Here is a 21,789-nt window from a genome sequence, read left to right on the forward strand (position 1 = left end):
CTTTCGATCCTCTTTCAAAATCATTTAGGGCAGACTGCGGCAAAGTGAAACACTCTCTGAAACTACGTCGCTCAAGACGCAATATACTTTAATATCGCGGAAAAATAATATTATTCCACGTGAAACACATGTAATTGATGTCGTATATTGAATTGACTTACAAGTATGTGGTTCCAATTAAAAGTTGCGATTATTTCATAATTATGGGATTTACATTATGAAAAAGAAACTCAAATAATAAACGATCAATGAATTATTGGTTGTAATTTGAAAATAAAACAGAAAAAACTTATTTCGTGTTTTCGACTAAACGTATTTTGAGAATTATATTTAGCAATGTAAAGTACGATGTGTACATTTATATACTGAAAAATGGTATAGTTTCGTTTATTTTTATATGATAATTTTTAACATAAAAAGATAAAGTTTTTTCACAAAATGTTTTATTTATAATGTTTAGATTTCGCATTTCATGTACGCATTTTTCTCTCATATTTTGAATGTAGTGTTGCTTAAACAAAGGTTCAAAAATGTTATCTTATGAACAAATCTTTAAATAATTTCAAATTAAATTTAATATTCGTTCCAACTAAATTTTGTGAATACACGTGCCAAATACATATCAATCTCGCGTCATTAAATCTTTATAATTTTATTTAAATTTCCATAATTTAATCATCAGCGGTGCGCTAAATATCGGTACTGTACATGTATTTAACACTTGTGTTAAATATCCTGTCAATCACTTAATTGTTGTTGTTGTTGTACTAAATAAACAGTAGCTGCATTTTATTTAACGGGGTTTGTGATTGGGAAAGGAATTGTTATACGTTACTTTGCTTATAGTGCATTTCGTTTATTACCTTTTTTCCAAAATATTTATATTAAATTCAAAAATGTCCGGCTCATGGAAGTATGTTTTTTATTCATTGTATGCCTCTGTTGACACTGTCACACTGTAAATATTGCTTTTTGTGTTGACTAACATTAATTTATAATAGTGCTACTATGAAAATGGGATATTGTCAATGTGTATGCTTGCAAATACAGTATGATGTAGGAAATTCAATTTAATATATTTTTAATACACAAACATGTATCTTCATTGAAATAATGGCAGACTGACATATATTTACAATCAGGTTCTACAGTACATATACATGAGAACAACACGATTTATTCACTTTGTATTTAAAGAACCAATAAACTGAAGATTTCCTGATGTTAGAAGTTCGATATATAGAAACTAACAAGTGCACATTAAACAAAAAAAAAAAATACAATATTTGTATTACAAAAACGACTGATATATATGTTATTCATAAATTTAAACAAAAATTAAACGTATCCAATATATATAGTAATGTTATTTATGTAAACATATATACATATTTCTGTTTCAATGTTATGTGTGTGTGTTTCATATGTAAAATACTTGACTTGCAGAAAGATTATGAATAACAAATGAAGGCTTAATATGATTTCACTTATCATTCAATGTATCTATTAAATTGCATACATCGATCAAATTTGTAAAAGAAAAAAAGAGAGATGCTTTAGGGGTCTAGTTGTCTAGAGGTCGAGGTGTTAAGGGGACGAAATGTCATACAGTCTACATGTACCCCAATTGCAACCATACTGCAATCAAATTACACTTAATAGTTTCTCAAAGTATTCACCGTTATGTGTTATACATGTACATACACTTAACGAAACTTATAAGTACCCCAGTTATAGTTTTCAGCATAAATTATGATATGATTAACGCAAATATTTAAAACTTATGCTGTGTAAAGTTTAATCATATTTTTAACATTTCATAACAACAAAATTCATTTATAAACAACTCAAACTTAACAAAAAAGGTCATAAACCGAGATCACTACCAGTACACAAATTCGCACCAGAGTCTTATGAAGTCAATATCGCGTATGTCCACCGTTTGCGTTAATTACTGCTAAGCACCGTGATCGCATTGACATAATGAAATTTCTAAAATAAGCCACTGGGATATTAGCCCATTCTTGCATTAGTCGGTTGTGTAGTTCTCTTTGGTTGGTGGGTGCATTCGGGCCTCTGTAGACACGCCGGCCAAGTTCATCCCATGTGTTCTCAATCAGGTTGAGATCGGGCGACTTTGACGGCCAGGGCAGTACGTTGACACTCTGCTGTTGCAAGAGTGCCCGTGTTGTGCGTGCAGTGTGGCTCGTTGCCCCGTCTTGCATTAGTGTCATGCCCCTGTTCTGTTGAATAATGGGAATGGCAACGGGGCGAAGAATTTCGTTCTGGTAACGAGCTGCATTTAAGTTCCCTTGAATTGCAACAAGTGGTGTGTTCACGTGCCAATATCATTACGGAGCCGCCGCCGAACTGATCTCTTTCTACGACGCACGCATCAGCATAACGCTCACCACGTCGGCGGTACACACGGGTTCTCCCATCATTTCCCTGAACATTGAAACGGGACTCATCGGTAAGACTTGTGCCCAGTCCGCACGTGTGAATCTCAGATGAGTCCTCGCCCAGCGGACACGTGCACGACGGTGGTGTCCACGCAGTACAATTCCTCGATACGGCCGTCTGGCACGAATACCAACGGATCTGAGGCGCGATCGGACTGTGTTGCTGCTGATTGGCCGTCCGTGAGTCCCAAATGTCGCCCTTGCTGTTTCTACTGCTGTGCGCTTCCGCTGGCGGAGGTGCGATAAAACCATAAACCGGTCTTGTCTGCGTGTTGTCACTCTACCACGTGGTCTCCTCGGAAGATTGGCGACACTTCCGGTACGTCTGTACTTTGAGGCCAGTCTAGTAATAGACTTCTTTGTAACACGCATTCTTCGGGCAACCTAGAAAAAAACCCCAAAGGATTACAAGGTTCATAATACTGATATGCAACGGGCTTGTCGTAGAATGCATGCACTGAAATGCAATAAAACGAACAATGAGTATTGAACCACATACCTGCTCATGAGACGCTCCGGCTTCTAAAAGTCCAATAGCGATTGCACGTTCTTGCAACGACATACGAGCCATGTTTTGTGTTTTTATGTTAGGCACATCTACACTCTATCGATACATATTTTGATATTGGTCATTATGGTAAGTTGCACGAAGGGCACGTGCTCGTTTTCGATTTTCAACGACCACTCTCAAAGTATGGTTTTGCATGGTTAATTTTGCATAAATTCATTTTGAGCAGACGACAAATTGGGGCATTACATATAATCATTATCTAATGTGCATATTTTTAAAATAACACGTGTTTAATGCAAGTTTGTTTTTGGGGTACTTATAAGTTTCGTTAAGTGTAGTTTCCATCTACAAACCCAATGAAACAGTGATAATCTTTCGTTGCTGAGTTCATTCAAACACGAAAGCTTGGGACCGAGTTATGAATTAACAGCAGAATTTACAACAGAATCTATCACTTATCCGGAATATATATATTTCGTTTCACAACCTTAAATAATTACATGTATGTAGAGTCAAGCTCGGACGAGACAACACCTTGTTCCAAATAAGGGTTTATTACAGGACGGTTTTATTCCGAAATGTCAAGTTATCGAAATTAAATTGGAAATATTGTATTGTACATTTATTCACAAGGAAAATTTACAGTATACGAAGACTGGACTTGACAAGTCACTGTCTGGAAAAATGCAAAGGACAGACGAAGGCGCCTGATAATTCAAACAGACGAATACACTACCAAAGATATGTGCATGCGAAGGTTTGTACGTGATCTTCCTGTGGGACTAAGTTGTTACAAGTCCCAGTTCACTAGAAATATCCTACCACATAGATGGTTTTCCTAATATGAAAAGATCATTAATAATGTCTATATATACACGGATGTAATGACACAACCTACAAAACGTTTTAATGGTGTTTTATGACGAAAGAGAAATATTTGAGGGGGGGGGGGGGGGGGGGGTGTCTACTGAAGAAGAGAAAGATAATGATGCATTTAAAAACACTTTATGATGAAATCGTTAAAAATCAAATCTTCAATGTCATTTTTTTCTCATTATAGCCAAGTTTTAATCTGGCCTATGATGAACGTAATATAACATTTTTATGTAGTTTTTATAACACTATACACAGAAATATTCCACTTTAAAGAAAACATCATAATCATAAACAGCACAAATATATCAACCTCTTGATGATTAAACTAGGTACTTTCTCGTATTATCTGGGAATCCGATTTATTGCTGAAGGCTGATCGATATGTACATGTACTTTATGATTCAAATGAACGTAAAATATAGTATGATTAAAATTAAAATAGAAATATAAACACATCATTCTAGATATATTGATATTTAAGAAAAATAGGGTTTTTATCAACTGCTGTTTAAGTTTAAGCATGTTCCACGAAAATACGAGACACCCTGGCTGATATTAGATACGGAATAAGGGGTAGTTTGGACTCTGTCATTTTCCATTTTCTCGATCAAATACGAACAGTCCCTATTCTCACGACTTTATATATATACTCTCCAGAGTTGCAAAAAAGAGTGCACTTGGTTACAGTGAAATCTTGTAAACTTATTTTATTTAAGAAATGTATTGAGATATTTGGTATAAAAAAAAACACAAATGTAACCACTCACGGCTTAAATTACAAGCCGTGATTGACTACACTACAGCTAACATTTAAATTTCATTACATATTATCAGAACTTTACAATGAAAGTTGCAAAATTGTTTCTTTTGTAAATACGTTTTTGCTAATTAATAATTGATTTTTTTAATTAATGAAACATCATTCAAACACAACTCCACTTTCGTTGATCCATATAATAATGAGATTAACACAACAGGTACTGTCACGTAAGCTTGGGGACAAAAAAGATTAATTAAGAAACTTTCATTTTTCATCTTTCCGCTAATAACACGAATTATTATTAACAAAAATCTTACAATAATCAAATCTTAAATACAAATTTACTGCCTCCGTGGTCGAGGGGTTAGAGTCGGTGACTTCTAATCCAGTTACCTCTCTGGCGTGGGCTCGATCCCCGGGAGATGCTTTTGTAGTATAGCACGGAGGAAGGCAGTCTAGTACTGGTGTAACTCTCCAGGAACTATGGTTAGGAAACCACCCGCTTATATGACTGAAATACTGTTGGGAAAGGCGTAAAATGAAACAAACAAACAAATACAAATTAACCATTGTATGATGAATACATTTTTGATACCAAATTTAATTTGCTATTGTGCTCATGCATGTTTATACAGAATTTCCAAAATGACCAAGTGCACACTTTCTTTTGCTACTGAAATAATATACAATAATAATAAATCATAATCAAAATAATATGCTAAAACAAAAACACATCATCGTTGTCAAGGACAAAAGGCACAAAAAAAAGAATTAAAACTACAAATGATTATAATGTTCAACAAAAAACATTTCTCAACTCTGGTCAAGCGAAATCATCACAACGTCGTATTAGTCATCACAGATAACTATGTTAATCTAGTTATAATAAGAATATAGGAAAACCAAAGATTATAATGTTATACTCGTAGTGTCAGGGTGGGCGCAAAACAAAGGAGAAAAAATAGACCTAAAGTAAAATTAATACACGCAAATGAGAAAATAAACAAAAAAAGGAGGGAAAGAAACAGATCTGCAAATGTCACTTTTTATTCCTCTTCACATCCAGACAATAGCTCTGCAGCATATCTTGTAGTTGATGAGATGGCGCCAAAGATACCAGCTTGTGTGGTGGCTGCGAACCCTGCTGCCCCAGCACTCTGACTCACAGCAAACACACTCCCTGCTGCTGTCGCAGAACCCTGCTCACCAAAAAAGAACTCAAGTAAATAAATAGAAATAATGTTACAAAAACATTTTTAATTACAATGAACTTTAGTAATTTTTTATTTTTAATTGTACACATGTTATACCCTTTTTATGATTTGTATTTATGTGGTTATTTTTGTATCGGTATTGATATAAAATACCAACACATATTTTCTGCTGAAACAAACAAATACATAGAAAGGTGTGCAGAAATGTATAAAGGCAATTTAGAAAAGTTTAAAATAAAGCAGTACAGATTTGCAACTTATCTTATACAAGTGCAATTTAATATTCTGAAAATAAATATAGAAGTAAATGTAAAAAGAATCTTGTAGGCAATGCACATTTTGATACGACATGCATATTTCATTTGTCCCTCGCCGATTAGGGGCCTACTCCTCCGTGTTGGATTTGTTACAGTTGCCGACTTCAAATAACATATGTGTCTCACCGCCTGTGCCTGAAATAATGCTCGATGAGGCACTGAGGTATTCCTCCAGCAATGAAGCTTAGATTTCTCCTACAAGGTAGGGGTGACTTAAAATCCAACAAAACAAATATTTCCATTAAAAAAGCAAAACTAAATATTTGAAAAAAGAGAGTATTATATTCAACCTGAAGCCAAGATGCAAGGGAGCAGGCGGCAACACCGGCTCCAGTGAACCCGGCGGCTGCCAAGGCATATGGTGCTGCTACCACTGCTCCTATTCCTGCACCGACTGCAACAAGTGTCTTACCAGATACCATCGGTGCTGAATGATAACATTTGAAGGTATTTAAATAACAAACAAGTCAGGTCATAAACAGCATTTTTAAACTATAAAATGTATAAGCCTTTCACAATTGGGCATGTTCAGCCTTCAATTTTCTAAACAGTCCATTGAAATGGGTCTTTTTAAACAGAAGAAATGGGAATGGACATTTCCCATCGATCAGAATATTAATGAGAATCCAGAACCAGGGTAACTCTCATTGAGAATGAGACAATCGACGAAATCGAACCCTCTATGCCATTTTGTGATGCACTGACTAATGAACGAGTTCGAGTTAATGAAAATAACAATCATGTACTATTTTATATTGGCTTTTACGAAAATAATTCCGTGCATGCCACTCTGAACAACAGACAAAACAAGATTGCATTTGTAAAAAATGCCATGCCACCGCATAAATACAACACTAAATAGTACTGTAGGAACACATTTTTTTGTTTCTATACAGATTGTTATAATGGCTAGATCACTTACCTATCTGTTATTATCAGATTAGTATCTTCAGACAATAAGATTTTAATGTTTTACTTTATGACATAGTGACTGAAAATCAATGATCCCCAGGGGCGGGGCCAATTTTGACCCCAGGGCTTTAATTTGAATAATCTTGCTAGAGGTTCACTACACAATGTTTAATGCAAAATGTCTATCCTCTAGCCTTTGTCAATTAGAGAAGATGATTTTTTAAAGTTTTTACTATATACATGTAAGGAAGACCTATGACCCCGGGGCGGGGCTAGTTTTGACACTAGAAGCAAAATTTGAACAACTTTGGTAGAGTATCTATAGATAATAACACATACCAATAATGAAACCTCTAAGCCTAGCACCTTCAGACAAGAAGGTATTTTAAGTTTTTACTATATGTACATATAGTGAAAATCAATGACCCCCGGGGCGGGGCCGATTTGGACCCCAGGGCTATAATTTGAACAATCTTGGTAGAGGTCTACCAGACAATGCCCGGTTATGCAAAATAGCTAAGCTCTAGGCCTTTCGGGTCTTTACAAAAAGATTTTTTAAATTCATTCTTATAATTCCTTTTGGTTGTCATGGCAACAATACTTCTGCATGGAATGAAATTCTTTGAACAACTTTGGAAGCCCTTCACCCAAGGATCTATCCTGCCAAGTTTGGTTGAAATTGGACAAGTGGTTTTTCACAAGAAGATTTTTTTAAGTTCACACAAACAAACACACACACACAGGTGAATCGCTATATGCCACCGCATTGCAGATGCTGCGGTGGCATAAAAACATATCTCTGTGAAAAAAGTGATTAATTCATGTATTAATAAAACTTTTGACCTTCAACCTGTTGCATTACTTGATTGTTTTAAAAACTTATTATTTTGGAAACAGAGATGAAAAAATAAAATTTGTAGATATACACAATCAGCATGCGCAAACTGGCCTGGCTATATAATTGTGGCAAATGCTTGTTTCTTTCAATTCCAGCAGGTACATACTTTTCGTTCTTGACTCAAGTAGAATTACATTTTTTTGTGAAATTTATACAAGATCGACATAATTTTCATCAACGAAAAATAAAAACGAAAAAAATCTGAAAAGGTATTTGATATGGGTGATTTAGAAATCTTACGTTCAACACATGTTGGAATATTCCTCGCCCAGCGACCGTCTTTACCTCTTCTAATGACATGGCAGTCAGATGGTTCAAACCCCTTGTCACATCTCAGAATGCAGCGGTATCCATCATCATAATCAATTTCCCAGTCTCCATGGTTCACTGATACTAAAAAATCAATCCTAAAAAAGCTATTCTTAACACATAAAACTCCTACAACAGCTATGCTTTAAACAATAAATTATATGTTTAACTGCAGTCTCAACGCCTGTCCAAAATGTGTAGACGTTTTCCCAGTGTTCATGATACTTTCATTAAAGATGCTTTGTAAATAGTTAAACTATCACGAAGCAACCTCGGTAACCCAGGGGCTACGAATGTATACAATACATTTATTATATACTATTAATAAATGAAATATTAAGAAATATTAATGAAGAAAAATGCGTATTTTCATTTTTCCGTATTTTCATTGTAAAAAAAAAGTCCGTATTTTATGATGTCTTGCCAGACTACTTTCCTGTAAATGCAGCCACTATACAAAATATAAGGGAAAGTCTTTCAAATGTCTAAAAAGAACAAAATGTATAATTATAATAAACAGCAAATTTTGTGGTATGAAAATTATCATATTTCACTCATGGCTAACCGCCACTCATGAAATATGTATTTTCATACCACTCGATAAAAATAAATCCTGTATTTATAGTAAAAAGTTACTAAAAACTTGATATCCTCTATTCAGCACCCGTGACTAAGCTTCGTATATGACTATGTACATGCTTCGTTAGCTCGCTATTTTGAGGAAGTCTCACGTTCCGTGTGCATTGCTCGCCCTTTCTTTTTTTTTAGTCGCCGGTAGAAACCGGCGACTATATTTGTAACAGTTTAATATTATACCTATGGTAGGAGAAGGCATTAATTTCTGTAAATAAAAGCATAACAATTACTGAAAAATTAAAGACTACAATTGTTTTCAGTAATCTCAAAAATTCAAACATACAATAATGTTGCCAAATGAAATGAAATATTCAAATACTGACATCGTAAAAAGCAACATTACAATATTTATAAAATGAATTAATGACGTATTCCTATGGACCAGTCATTGAATTTAGGGATGCTTTTACTTTTTTAAAGTGTCAAGCGTTGCTATTTTATGATAAATAAATCATGCATGATATTTGAAATGACACTTTTAAATTATCTGGTTGTTTGTATCTTAGGAGACCTTTTCTATTTTTTATCTTATTTATTATAAACAGTTTCTCCCAGAATCACGTGACTACTAGTACACGTTGTATGTTATTGTTATGGAATCTATTAATAGTAACAATTAAATGGCTGATAAGATAGATATACAGGTAACATGTGAATGGTAAAGTGCAAATCAAATTAATTTTGTATGAAAAATCTCGGTATGACGGTAGGGGTCGGAATCGAAGAAAACGAATAAACTATCTTTGTGTTGATAGTTTATCGCACTGAACGGCAATTATTTAAACATTAACTTTATTGTATGTAACGACAGGAATATTGATTTCAGCTAAATGATATATTTTTTCGATAGTGCATAAGAATAATTTGTTTATGCAGACACCACTTTTACAGTAGAATTGCATTGCTTTATGCAATAATTAAGCATATATATTTTCATAGTCACTTTGCAAATATTCGACGATCGGTAATAATTTGTCGGTAATTATCGGATGCTGAAGAAAACCATACGTACAACGGTATATGTATAAAGTAGAATTACAAATAGAATCATAATCATATCACTTGCTTTACAAGCCTCGATGACAAGGTGTTAGATTTATAGTTAGTTTCAAATTGAAGACTGTAGGTTCGATAAAGTGATTTTTTATGTTTTCTTTTATAATACTTTTTGTATTTTGCAAAACTTGACCGTTTATCAAAATTATGAAATAAAAAAGTGCTAGAAATGAAACACAAGATTTATCAACTTATGTTTCAAAAGTTAAAAGATATAATAAAAATCAATTTATGAAAACTACACACAGGATTTGTCCGAGATTCGAACTTGCGCCTACTACATGTAGGTTACAACTTTGTCATACTTACCACTAGGCCATCGAGCAGTATTAATTGATATAATTATACATGTAATTATACTTACGATAAAATCGTTAACATTAATCATAATAAGTTATAAGTTATGTAAGCAAACGAAACAGCTCCCGAAAATTATTGAGTCTCGGGTAAATATTGCCAAACAATACTTGCTTATTTAATAATGATAACAGTTTCTTGACAAAATTGCTAAGCAAGTTTGATTCAAATATGATATTTTATTATAACATAAGATATTTTTTGCATAAAACTCTCAGCAAGAAAGATATAATTGTGGCATGTAAATAAAAACGTGTTAATGAATAAACATTACTCAACTTATTGTTCCTCTTTTCTTTATACTCGGACTATTAAACTGATATTAACTTATATTTATGATAATACAATCATATTTCTATCCGGCGACTTGATGCTTTAGCATCAAAATCTCTACTTGTTATCTTTTAATATTGTTTACAGCCGGAGACTGTCTGAATATTACGAAATTGTCTTCCTGTGAACCACACAGAGAAGAACTAATTAAAATTGTAATTCCCATTGATCATTTTAACCCTTTCTCCTCACAAGCACACCTGGAAATCTTTGACAATTACCTCACGAAAAGTCCCAGATAATGAAAAATTGAATACATGTAAAATTTAAGGAGTGTATATAATTAAACCACTACTAGTTTATTTTTAACAGCCCATAGAACATGAGGGTACAGCTTCTGTAGATACCGCAAATTACAGGGTACAATATGGATACGAACCGTGGTGATATATAAATCAAATTATGCTAACTCTGTAAACTTTGTTCATTCCCTCACATAATTCAAGATAATGGTTTAATGAGATTTTCTTACTTCAAACAAGTATTCTATTGCCTAAATAATTGACAGTTGTGTTAATCCCCATATATACATGTACATCATAAATTATACAATTATTGAAAACCACGTGCTTCTATTGTTAACTTGTTGGACACTTTAAATGAAACATAAAAATATTATTATGGACACTTTAAATAAAACATAAAATATCATTATGGTCAAATCATATATATAATCTTTGATTACGTCCTGCACTGATATACGAGGGACGGTCAGAAAATATCCGGACTTTTCATGCTCCTCTCTTTCGACGTGCAGCTATATACACACATTATATATTGGTGAAAACTACATTCATCCGCCAATAACGTGGTCAGTTTATTTTCAATGATAGTTGTGTATACACAGTATTTTGCCCTCTGATATATGATAGGTGTTTCGTCTATCATGGTCTCTTTGTTAGAGGAACAACGCTCTGTAATAAAGTTGCAGAAGGCGAAAAGCCCTGCCACATCTTTCAGAGGCTTAAAAAAGATTTTCTGATTATAAATGTGTATCACATTCAACCTTTTACAACTGGGTTTCTCAGTTTCGTGAAGGCAGAACAAGTGTTTGTGACAGGCCTAGGACTGGGCGGCCAGCTGAGGCGGTGACCCCAACAATGGTAGCAAATGTTAAAGCTTTTGTCAACAAAAATCGTCTTGTTACTTTGAAGGAGGTAGCCAACAAGTTTAGCATCGGTAAGGCATCAGCACACAAGATTTTACACGAGCACTTAGGATGAGCAAGGTAAGTGCCAGGTGGGTGCCTAGACAGCTGTCCGCAGATCAAAAGGCAACCAGAGTAACCAATGCAAAAGAATATTTAAGTCGTTTTAATCGTGAAGGAGATAAGTTTTTGAACAGCATTATCACTGGAGATGAGATGTGGGTTCATTATTCCGACCTGAGACAAACGCTCAGTCAAAGCAGTGGAAACGAGCTGGTTCCCCACCTCCTAAAAAGTTTAAGCTGTCTCCTTCGGCTGGCAAAGTCATGCTTGTTGCCGTTTGGGATTCACGAGGAATGATACTTACTCATTTCATGCCAAAAGGTCAAACTGTCACCGCCAAGTACCTTTCTGAAGTAATTCTGAAAAATCTCAGAGAAAAGCTGAAGCAAATGCGTCCCAGGTTAGCACAGAAAAATGTCCTCCTTCTTCACGATAACGCCCCCTCCCATACCGCCGCAGCTACAGTGGAGAACCTGGTTATCAACTCTTACAAATGGCAATTGTTGTCTCACCCTTCTTATAGCCCAGATCTCGCCCCCCCCCCCCCTGTGACTTTTATTTGTTTCCAGAACTGAAAAAAATGCTTGCTGGAAAGAAATATAAGACCAGGGCGGCTTTGATATCTGCTGTTACACAGTACCTAAAACATAGGTCTACGTTTAACAGCGGGAATACAAAAGCTCCCACGAAGATGGCAAAAGTGCGTAGACGTAGGTGGAGAATATTTTGAAAAAGAGTAGAAAGATTGTTTTTTTAATGTTGAATGGTTTTCAAGAACGGATATTTTCTGACTTCCCCTCGTATAATAAATTCACAAACCTGGTTTAAATGTTCGGAAGTACAAAAAAAAATAAAAAAAAATAAAAATAATAACTGCCTACTGCAGATATTGAATAGAAAATTACCCAACACTAAATTTTGAATACTTATTTGGTAATTACTGGACCGTTTATTCAATTGCCTACAGTAAACATACAATCAATAGACATACAACAAAAGATGACGCCACAAACATGTCGATATAACGGCTGAGTACTTCTTCTGAATAGACTATGCGGAGAGTTAAGATATACTATGCTCACGTTTATCTAAAATACTTTATTGCAGTTATTGAAATGTAGGAAATTCTTACTGAATATGTCTGATTTGAATAAGAGAATGCATAAACTATATCTATAATACTGCATTTGTCCTACAAATGGTCAATTTAATTGGGCATTTTCTTTAAAAAAAAACTGCCAGTTTCCTTAAATTGACTCTTTGTATTCATATTGTGTTAACCTGTAGTGTGTGATGTTTAAAACACAACATTACCCAGAAGATGTTTATTTCACATTCAAAAGAAACTGTATAGAAAATATCAGTACATTTGTATTTTCATATATCAAATTTGAGCGTAATATATCTTTAAAGTGTACTAAAGTTTGTAAACTTTAAATTTAAAATATACGTGTAGATCTATATACAGTATATATCAAATTTAAGCTAGTTTCGGTTTCGGGAATGTGAGTGACATATAGATATGTGATAAATGAAAATTATAAGGTTCCAAGATCACTGGTTCAACATGTTTTTTTAAAACAAACACTTTTACTGAAAATGTTTTTAATACATATATTTGTGCATGGGGTATGTGATTTAAGTTGTATTTTGAGGTTAGTAAATCAATGTAGATTCTACATTTGCAACCAGCATGCACAATATTTTTTTGGCATTAAACTTTTTATATTTAAACTATATTGTTCCATATTTAAGAGATAAATTTCTATGGTGCTGCTAATATCTAACGCCAGCTTGCACGTTTAATATCAAAAGGCTCTACTGTATCTGCTGATAGGCTCATTTTCGTATATTCTTACTGAAATTTGAATGAAATGTTTAATCTGTTCAAATCCATCTTAATTCAAATTCAGCAAGTCAATTAAAATATCATGTAATGAGACTCCGAGAGTTAATTAATTTGTCAATCAACACAAGAACTTTAACTGGTTCTTAAATCTCGATCTTTGTAAGAGTTAATACAATTTTAATGACCAGTACATGTATATGAAAAAGTGTACAACTTTAATTGTTGAATGTACATGTAGAACTTGCGATCTTGAGCTTTACATTACAGTTCCACTTACCTGGGCAATATTTTTCTTTGGTGTATTCACCATCGAAACGATGACAATCGACACCACCTAACAAATATAATGAAACTACAATAGCAACAACAAACTCCATCACGCTACTTTCGTTTTTAAACATCTGCCTAATTAATTAAGCTACTTCCGGTGGAGTACCCAAATACGCAGTGATCTCCCCTTACAGGATTATTTGGTAGCACACCACAGTAATGTAAGCCACAGCTTCGAATGGCCAGGAGGATTTCTTGGATATATTGAATATTCTGGATTTAAATGACTGGTTGTCTTTAAAATGCATTTTCAGCATGAAATTTGTTTTTGTGACATCTAATATGATCACTGGCAAATTCGAAAACATGGCCAGAAATCACATGCTGTTGATTATATATGTCAAGGCCGCCATTTTTTGTAAACATTGCTTTTAAACAGCATGCACGGTAAAAAGAAGTCATTTTACAGGGGGTACAAACCTTTAGCAGTAGCAAAAAATCTACAAGGTTGAGGACTTGTTTCTTTAAAAGTGATATTTTGCATGTATAGGGAGTTGCTAAAGCAGAGACGGTGTTCCTTTAGCCTGTATACACCGTAGGAAACGTGTTACAGTATCGCGTTTTTGGGGAGGCTATGCCGACCCAATGTTAATAACCGTCTGTCAAATCTTACTGCCGCGGTAATCAGGTCAAAAAATAGTACCTTGATTTTTTCTAAGCTGACTCATCACTCATCACAGACATTTACAATATGAAAATATTTTCATTCTTTAATTTCATATCTGCAATTTGTAAAGATAATAATTCTCTGAAAAATTCTTGATTTTTGTTTTAATCACTACTCCGTGACGTCATACTGCCGCGGTAATCAGGTCAAAAAATAGTACCTTGATTTTTTCTAAGCTGACTCATCACTCATCACAGACATTTACAATATGAAAATATTTTCATTCTTTAATTTCATATCTGCAATTTGTAAAGATAATAATTCTCTGAAAAATACTTGATTTTTGTTTAAATCACTACTCCGTGACGTCATACTGCCGCGGTAATCAGGTTTAGGCATACGTACGTCTGTAATAAATAGTTCTGGTATGAAAACCCTTCAAAATAATAACTTTATCAATATTTTTTTAACAAAAAGCATAAATGAAAATTTATAAGTAAATGCTTTAATTCAGTGGCAAATATTCTTTATTATTTTTGATAACAATTTTCCAATTACTACGCAGCGACCAACTGTTTATGACGGGTCATTAACTAGAACGTTGCAACACCGTATTCTCAATATCATGCATGTTCTTTTGTTGTTATAAACTATTAATAGTCCTTAATATTTTTTAAAGACAAATAATTGTAAACTGTCGCTTACATCAGAGACATGGATCATGCTTGCGTGATAACTAAGGAAAACTAACTTATTTGTACACCCCAGGAGGCTGTACGCGGAAAACGCTCATAAACCGCTAAATCATTTAGCTGTTTAGTAAATATTTTGCATACATTTAACTAAAAATTCACTGATGGCGATGAACATATAGTTTGAAAACATTATATTCTTTAACCATTATCGCCGAAAAAAAACTATTTAACTACAAAACCCCTAAGGACCTCCGACAAAATTCCAGCACAATATTACATTTTACATTAGCAAAATAAAAAAAGCAATACTTATATTTTCATCTTACATAATTCATTAATCAAACTTTTAACATAAAAGTATCTTTGGCAATTGACAGATCCCTACTCTGATCTTTTATTTGTATAGGAATAAATTTAAACATGTGCTCTTTTGTTTAGGAATATTTTGTAGTGAAAGTCTTATATATTCACTAATCTCATAATTAGAATTAGACAGGTCAGGAATTTATACAAACAGTTGTTTAAACTATGCTCATTTTAATCCCAATAGAAACATTCAAATATTTGTGGTAAAAAACATGACCAAAGTACCTAGTAGTCGTTTACCCGGTGGTGTTCCCATTAAACTGATTATAGATTCAAATTGATTAGAAAACACAAATAGAAACATGTGTTTCCGTACAACAAAATCGGAAGTAAAGTGAACAGTTAATTGACAGAAATATGTGGTCAAATATGTTTTAACAAGGAAATAATTATTTCAGAGAAAGACGCAAAGATCAGTATGACCCCGTATTGTGTAATTAGAAAGTTTATTCAATTCTAGGGCATACATCATAATTTGATAGTCCATGTGTAATAAAATTCAAATTTTCAATACAGATTATGAGATACATAAAAAATATTAAAGAATAAGAAGCTTTAATTAAAAAAAAAAAAAAAACAAAAAAAAAAAACAAAAAAAAAAAAAAAACGCATACATATACAAATTACTTACAGTCGAGCATCGGGAAGTCATTAACATATCTTACGAACTTTAATTTGAAACCGATATTTGCGCGCGCTGAAGTGATTAATGTTTATTTGAAAAATAAAAAAAAAAGAACTTTTATGGTTGTGTTCTAAAAATAATGGGCGGCATAAAAGGAATTTCTTATTCATTTTACAACACTTGAAAAATTACTACAGAAAATGTGTTGTTGTTTTGTTTTCAACAAAAGTGTGTGTGTTTTAAGTTTATTTTTACTCGGCGCCGGAATAACCATATGTCCGAGATTATAGCATCTGGGACGTCTTTTTCAAGCAGATTCTTCCTGGAAGCCAATTCTTCGTTCTTTGGTGGTAAAGGAGACGACAATACCGTCAAGGCATCAACTTTCTGACTGACGACAACAAAAACGGCATCTATTAGCGCCAAACCTCCAGAGTAAGTCACGACAGGTCAACCAATCACCTCTGGTACTTATGGTGACTTGACTATGACCTTCCGTGTGCCTTCTCCGCGACGTGCACGCCTCTGGAGGTATTTGGAGAAGTTTCAACAAAAACTTCCAAAACACGCCATTTATAACACCATTCATAGCACTGACGGCTTCGATGTTCTCATCTATTTGCGGGAAATGGTCGACAGGGGAAAACCCTACGTAATAACCGCACACCCTGTTAACAACAGATTTTCCGCAATATATATTTCAAGCTAGTGAGGTTTAAAAATACACGTAGAATCTATCGATTAACTACCATAAGTTGGTTGAGTGTTTGGCGGTAAAAAAAGAAGATATAAACTTCCCGATCAATTTTCACTTAGGTTGATTCAGTTTTGAATAAGCTTTGCAGAGATGTATTTTTTCAAGAAATATTTAGCTTTAATATTATCCGACGCCGTCAGTAATGAAATGGATTAATTTTCTGAAAACGTGATTTTATTTTCGAGATTTGCTTTTCTGGAGAAGGACAACCCTTCTGTCCGTAGAGCATGAAGATTAATACTCATCACAAAGATCAGCTAATTCCTTAATTGATTCTCAATTATGGGGTACATCTAAACGTGTTAATAATTTTTTGTTCAATTAAAAATGGGGTTTGCCTCACTTGCAGTTGGTTATTACATTTCATAAATTATTTTTAAAATTACATAAAAGTATTTATGATGAGAACAGTCCTAGAATATTTTTATTAAGGAACCGCCAGTTGTTAAAAAAGTTATTGTTATCTGATAATTGAACCAGTCGGGGGTCAAACTTGCTGGGTAAAGTCATTAATTAATGACAGTTTTAAAGGTTTTTCAAAATTTTGCATGATTAACAGTCCGAAAAGCTAGGACCTCAAAATTTTTAAAAAGTTCTGGAATATTAACAAAATGAATAGTCAACCACATTAACCATATATATGAATGGTTGAACACAACAGTAAGGATAAATAGCGCAATGTGCATATCTTTTTATTTTGGTAGCATATTTTAAGCAAAAAGAAAAGAAACTATAAGTCTGAAACATTCTCTCATAGCCTCCCCATCAGTACATTCAGTGCTTTGATTCGGTTACAGTATAGAATTTTCAAGATGGAGGATTATTTATGGGAAGAGATGTAGGTGATTTTTATTCAGGTCCATACTACTAGTAGTTTAGTTTCTAAAAGATGTGTTTGTACTTTGCTTGTAAGAAACAGAATCCGGTATCTAGTCATATATTTCTTCAGACCCTGCACCGCAGATTTATCGATCTCTATATTGTCTCATAAATGTGCAGATTTGACAGTTTAAAAATTTGAATCGAGAGACCAACGCATTTTTTTTCCCATTCCGACATTATTTAAGCATGCCTAGATAAAGTAAATCTACAAAACGTTAGTCCTTTGTGTTAAGAAACGTTTATAAAAGTAAATGACCAGTTAAACCTATTTTTCTGTTGGTAAAATGCGTTTGAAAAAATAAACAATGTTACAGTATAGAGCGAGGTTAATTTTGAAGGGTTACAGCATAGACCTAGCGACTTTGATCCAATTTTGTTACAGTTTATACCCAGATTTCGGTTACAGTTTAGATACTTGCCAAATTTCAAACAAAGTTCGTGTATCCATTATTTTTTATGAAATAACTCATACCCTTCTATTTAATACATTCTTGAAAGGTTGTATTACTTTTTTTCTTCAGCAGAAAAGTTATAGTTTGCTATTTTTCTTACTTTAAGTTTCAGATTGAGACTTTTTGCAGAATAAGTAATGTCCTAAGTAAAGACTGTTTTCACGACAACAACAGTAACTTTTATCGAAATGTATTGAGAGAAGAAAGAGTATTGCTTGATTTCATTACACATTATAATAATGCCTATTAGTAATAAAATAGAGAGAAAAGAATCCTGAACAGAAGTCCAACACGGAAAACATGAAAATGTTGCAGGATCAGTTTGATTAAACCTGTTCATGGACGGTAGTGGTAACTGCAAGCTACCGTCCACGCCTCCTAGCACCGGCTTCAGCAGAATTCACATTAAACATGAACTGGTACACTTAAGATTTTTTAACATCTGTGGATGTGTTCATATGGTGGTTATCATGGAACCTTCAATGTGACACGTTATTGCCATTCTATGAAAAGCGGCATATTACCCCCCAAGTTAAAAATGTCGTGTGCCCTAAACCAGAATACAATGAGTGAAACTAAATAAAATGAAATTTTGAGAGGGGATCGGAGGTTATGAAGCCTGCATACCATAGATAAGCTGTCAAAAGACACAATTAACAAGCAGGTGATACCCTGAGAATGATTAAACAGTATTTAAGTGAGCAATATTTCAACCTTAAATTGTATTTTAAGTTGGAATTTCCATCTACCATAATGTATTTTGTAAGTATTTAAAAGGGTCTGTTACGTTTGGCTTTCTTGGATTTTAAGTTTCAACGACACTGAGGTCATGTGAAAACATTCCTGCTTTAGTGTAAAGAAAGACCCCAGATAGTCAGATACCCTTTGTGAACATTTCAGACACGAGCGGGCACCTGACTAGAACCACCGACCTTCCGTAAATTAGCTTGATAGATTCCTCACATACAAAGAATCCAAAATCATGATTGGATTTCAACTACAGCAGTAAATGAAAGACAATTTGAAGTCGACGGCCTTATCACGACTCTGCCACTTTTATGTACCTCCATCAGCCTCACTAGAGAAGATATTGTAATTGTCTGACCTTAATTTATACTTTCAATATTATTTTGTTTTTCAGAAATATGAAAACTGCTATACAGAATGTCTGAAATAAGAAAAAACGAGTTTTAATTTAATAATAACAAAATTATCATAAATTCAACAAAGAAGCATTCGAAATGACGCCATGATCATGATTTGATTTGAATGCTTTTGGTTCGAGACGAGAATGGTCTTTAAACATTGCCTTTGTTTTGGGTTTTCGTATCCCCGATTGCAACCGAAACCATTTGAACAACTACATGTAATTGGTAGAAAGTCATGTAAATTTCATCTCATTTAGTCAAGTAGTTACTGAGCGGATGAGATTGAACACACATGTGTACGACAGACGGACGAATAGACATCGGGCCAATTAGCTCACAGAGATTTAAAAGTCTATGTAACATTCATACATTTTACCTAGTATATATAGAAAATATCGAAGTCTAAACTGTAACCGAAATCTGAGTATAAACTGTAACAAAATCGGATAAAAATCGCTAGGTCTATGCTGTAACCTTGCACAAATCACCTCGCTCTATCCTGTAACATTGTTTATTTTTTCAATCGCATTTTACCAACAGAAAAATAGGTTCAACTGGTCATTAACTTTTATAAACGTTTCCTAACATAAAGGACTAACGTTTTGCAGATTTACTTTTTCTAGGCATGCATAAATAATGTCGAAATTGGAGAAAAATGCGTTGGTCTCTCGATTCAAATTTTTAAACTGTCAAATCTGCATATTTATGAGAAAATATAACGATAAATCTGCGGTGCAGAGTCTGAAAAAAATTATGACTAGATACTGGGACATAAGCTTATGTCCCAGCTAGATACCGGATTCTGTTCCTTACAAGCAATGCACAAAAACATTTTTTAGAAACTAAACTACTTGTAGTATGGACCGGAATAAAAATCACCTACCTGTCCTCCCAACAAATAATCCTCCATCTTGAAAATTCTATACTGTAACCGAAAAACGCGATACTGTAACACGTTCCCTACGGTGGTATATTTGCAGATATTTTTGAAATGTGTTGTTTTGGGTCTCGGGCCACTGTAGATTTTGGGCTTCAACAGAATGAATTGCAACTTTTTTGACTGCCTGCCTATTGCAGATGGGATAATTTCTTTGTAGATTTGCATTCTTATGTCATATATGTTCTCAACAAAATGTGTTTTCTTTTTCCAGGTTGTGTAGTTTGGTATCAGAATTATTAGACGTATTGCTTGTAGGACATTGACGGCAGGAACTTGAAATTAACTGTGGAGTGCTACCTTTATCCCCTTACTGGCCGTAGCGTAACCGTTGCGCGGAGTTTGGGTAACTGAAGGTTTACCCTCTGTCCGTCCGTCCACAAAACTGGATTCCGTGATAACGCAAAAAGTACTAAAAATATTTTTATGAAACTTGATGCATGTATATATCTATCTTTATGGATGTATGACAGGCTGGAGATTATGTAGCTTATAAGGTCTTCAGCGTACCCGTTTATAAACTATGACATGACGTGCCGCATCAGATGAAAAACAAAAATGTTAAATAGCGCCTTATAAAGTTTTGGAAGCCAGAACTAGAGATTATGCATGTTTTTTTTAGTTCCTATGTTAAACATTTTGGTTGCTAGGGCATCAAATATACTTAAAAACACAAAAACTAGATCCCCTGTTAAGACAAAAAGTACTGGAAATATTTTTATGAAACTTGATACATGTATATAACTATATGGATGTATGACAGGCTGAAGATTATGCATGTTTTTTTTTTATTTCAAAAACGCAAAAAGTACTGAAAATATTTTTATGAAACCTGAAATCTGGGACAGGTAGATTGCAGTCTGGAGATTATGCATAACTTTTTTTTTCTTGCTATGTTGAACGACTTGCTGTGGTTAGAATATGGCAAATATAATAATATTTTTGATAACTTTAAAGTACTGAAAATATTTTTAAGAAACTTGAAATATGGATAGAAGGTAGCATGGAGATTATACACATTCTTTCAAGCTCGGGGGGTATATGGAGAGCTGTCCCACTCACCCAGCGTCGGCGTCTAGAAATTATTATTTTTTACTCAATTATTATTTTTTACTCATTTTCTTCAAACTCCCACATCTTAAGAATATGACAAGGTTTTTAAGACTACCGTACATAGCGTCCATATTTCCAGAATTCACTTTTAACCTTAAATTTTCCTTATTTATTCTTTAGATTTTTTATTTCTTCCCTTTTCCATTTCTCTCAGTAAATACATGTACTAAAATTTAC

At 33.8% G+C, this 21,789-nt stretch overlaps 1 protein-coding gene across 1 annotated transcript; it reads right to left on the reverse strand.

The window, feature by feature from the left end:
- Positions 1 to 4,150: 4,150 nt before the first annotated feature.
- On the reverse strand, positions 4,151 to 14,148 carry LOC132722876 (uncharacterized). Its single transcript, XM_060707462.1, has 4 exons — positions 13,978 to 14,148; positions 8,191 to 8,343; positions 6,431 to 6,567; positions 4,151 to 5,808 (listed from the first exon to the last, which is right to left on the reverse strand). The coding sequence occupies exons 1-4, from the start codon at positions 14,099 to 14,101 to the stop codon at positions 5,656 to 5,658; spliced, it is 567 nt and encodes a 188-aa protein (XP_060563445.1). The 5' UTR covers positions 14,102 to 14,148; the 3' UTR covers positions 4,151 to 5,655.
- Positions 14,149 to 21,789: the final 7,641 nt, after the last annotated feature.

Source organism: Ruditapes philippinarum, unplaced genomic scaffold (genome assembly GCF_026571515.1).
Source record: "Ruditapes philippinarum isolate M1 unplaced genomic scaffold, ASM2657151v2 ctg6318_1_1_1_1, whole genome shotgun sequence".
NCBI lineage: Eukaryota > Metazoa > Mollusca > Bivalvia > Venerida > Veneridae > Ruditapes > Ruditapes philippinarum.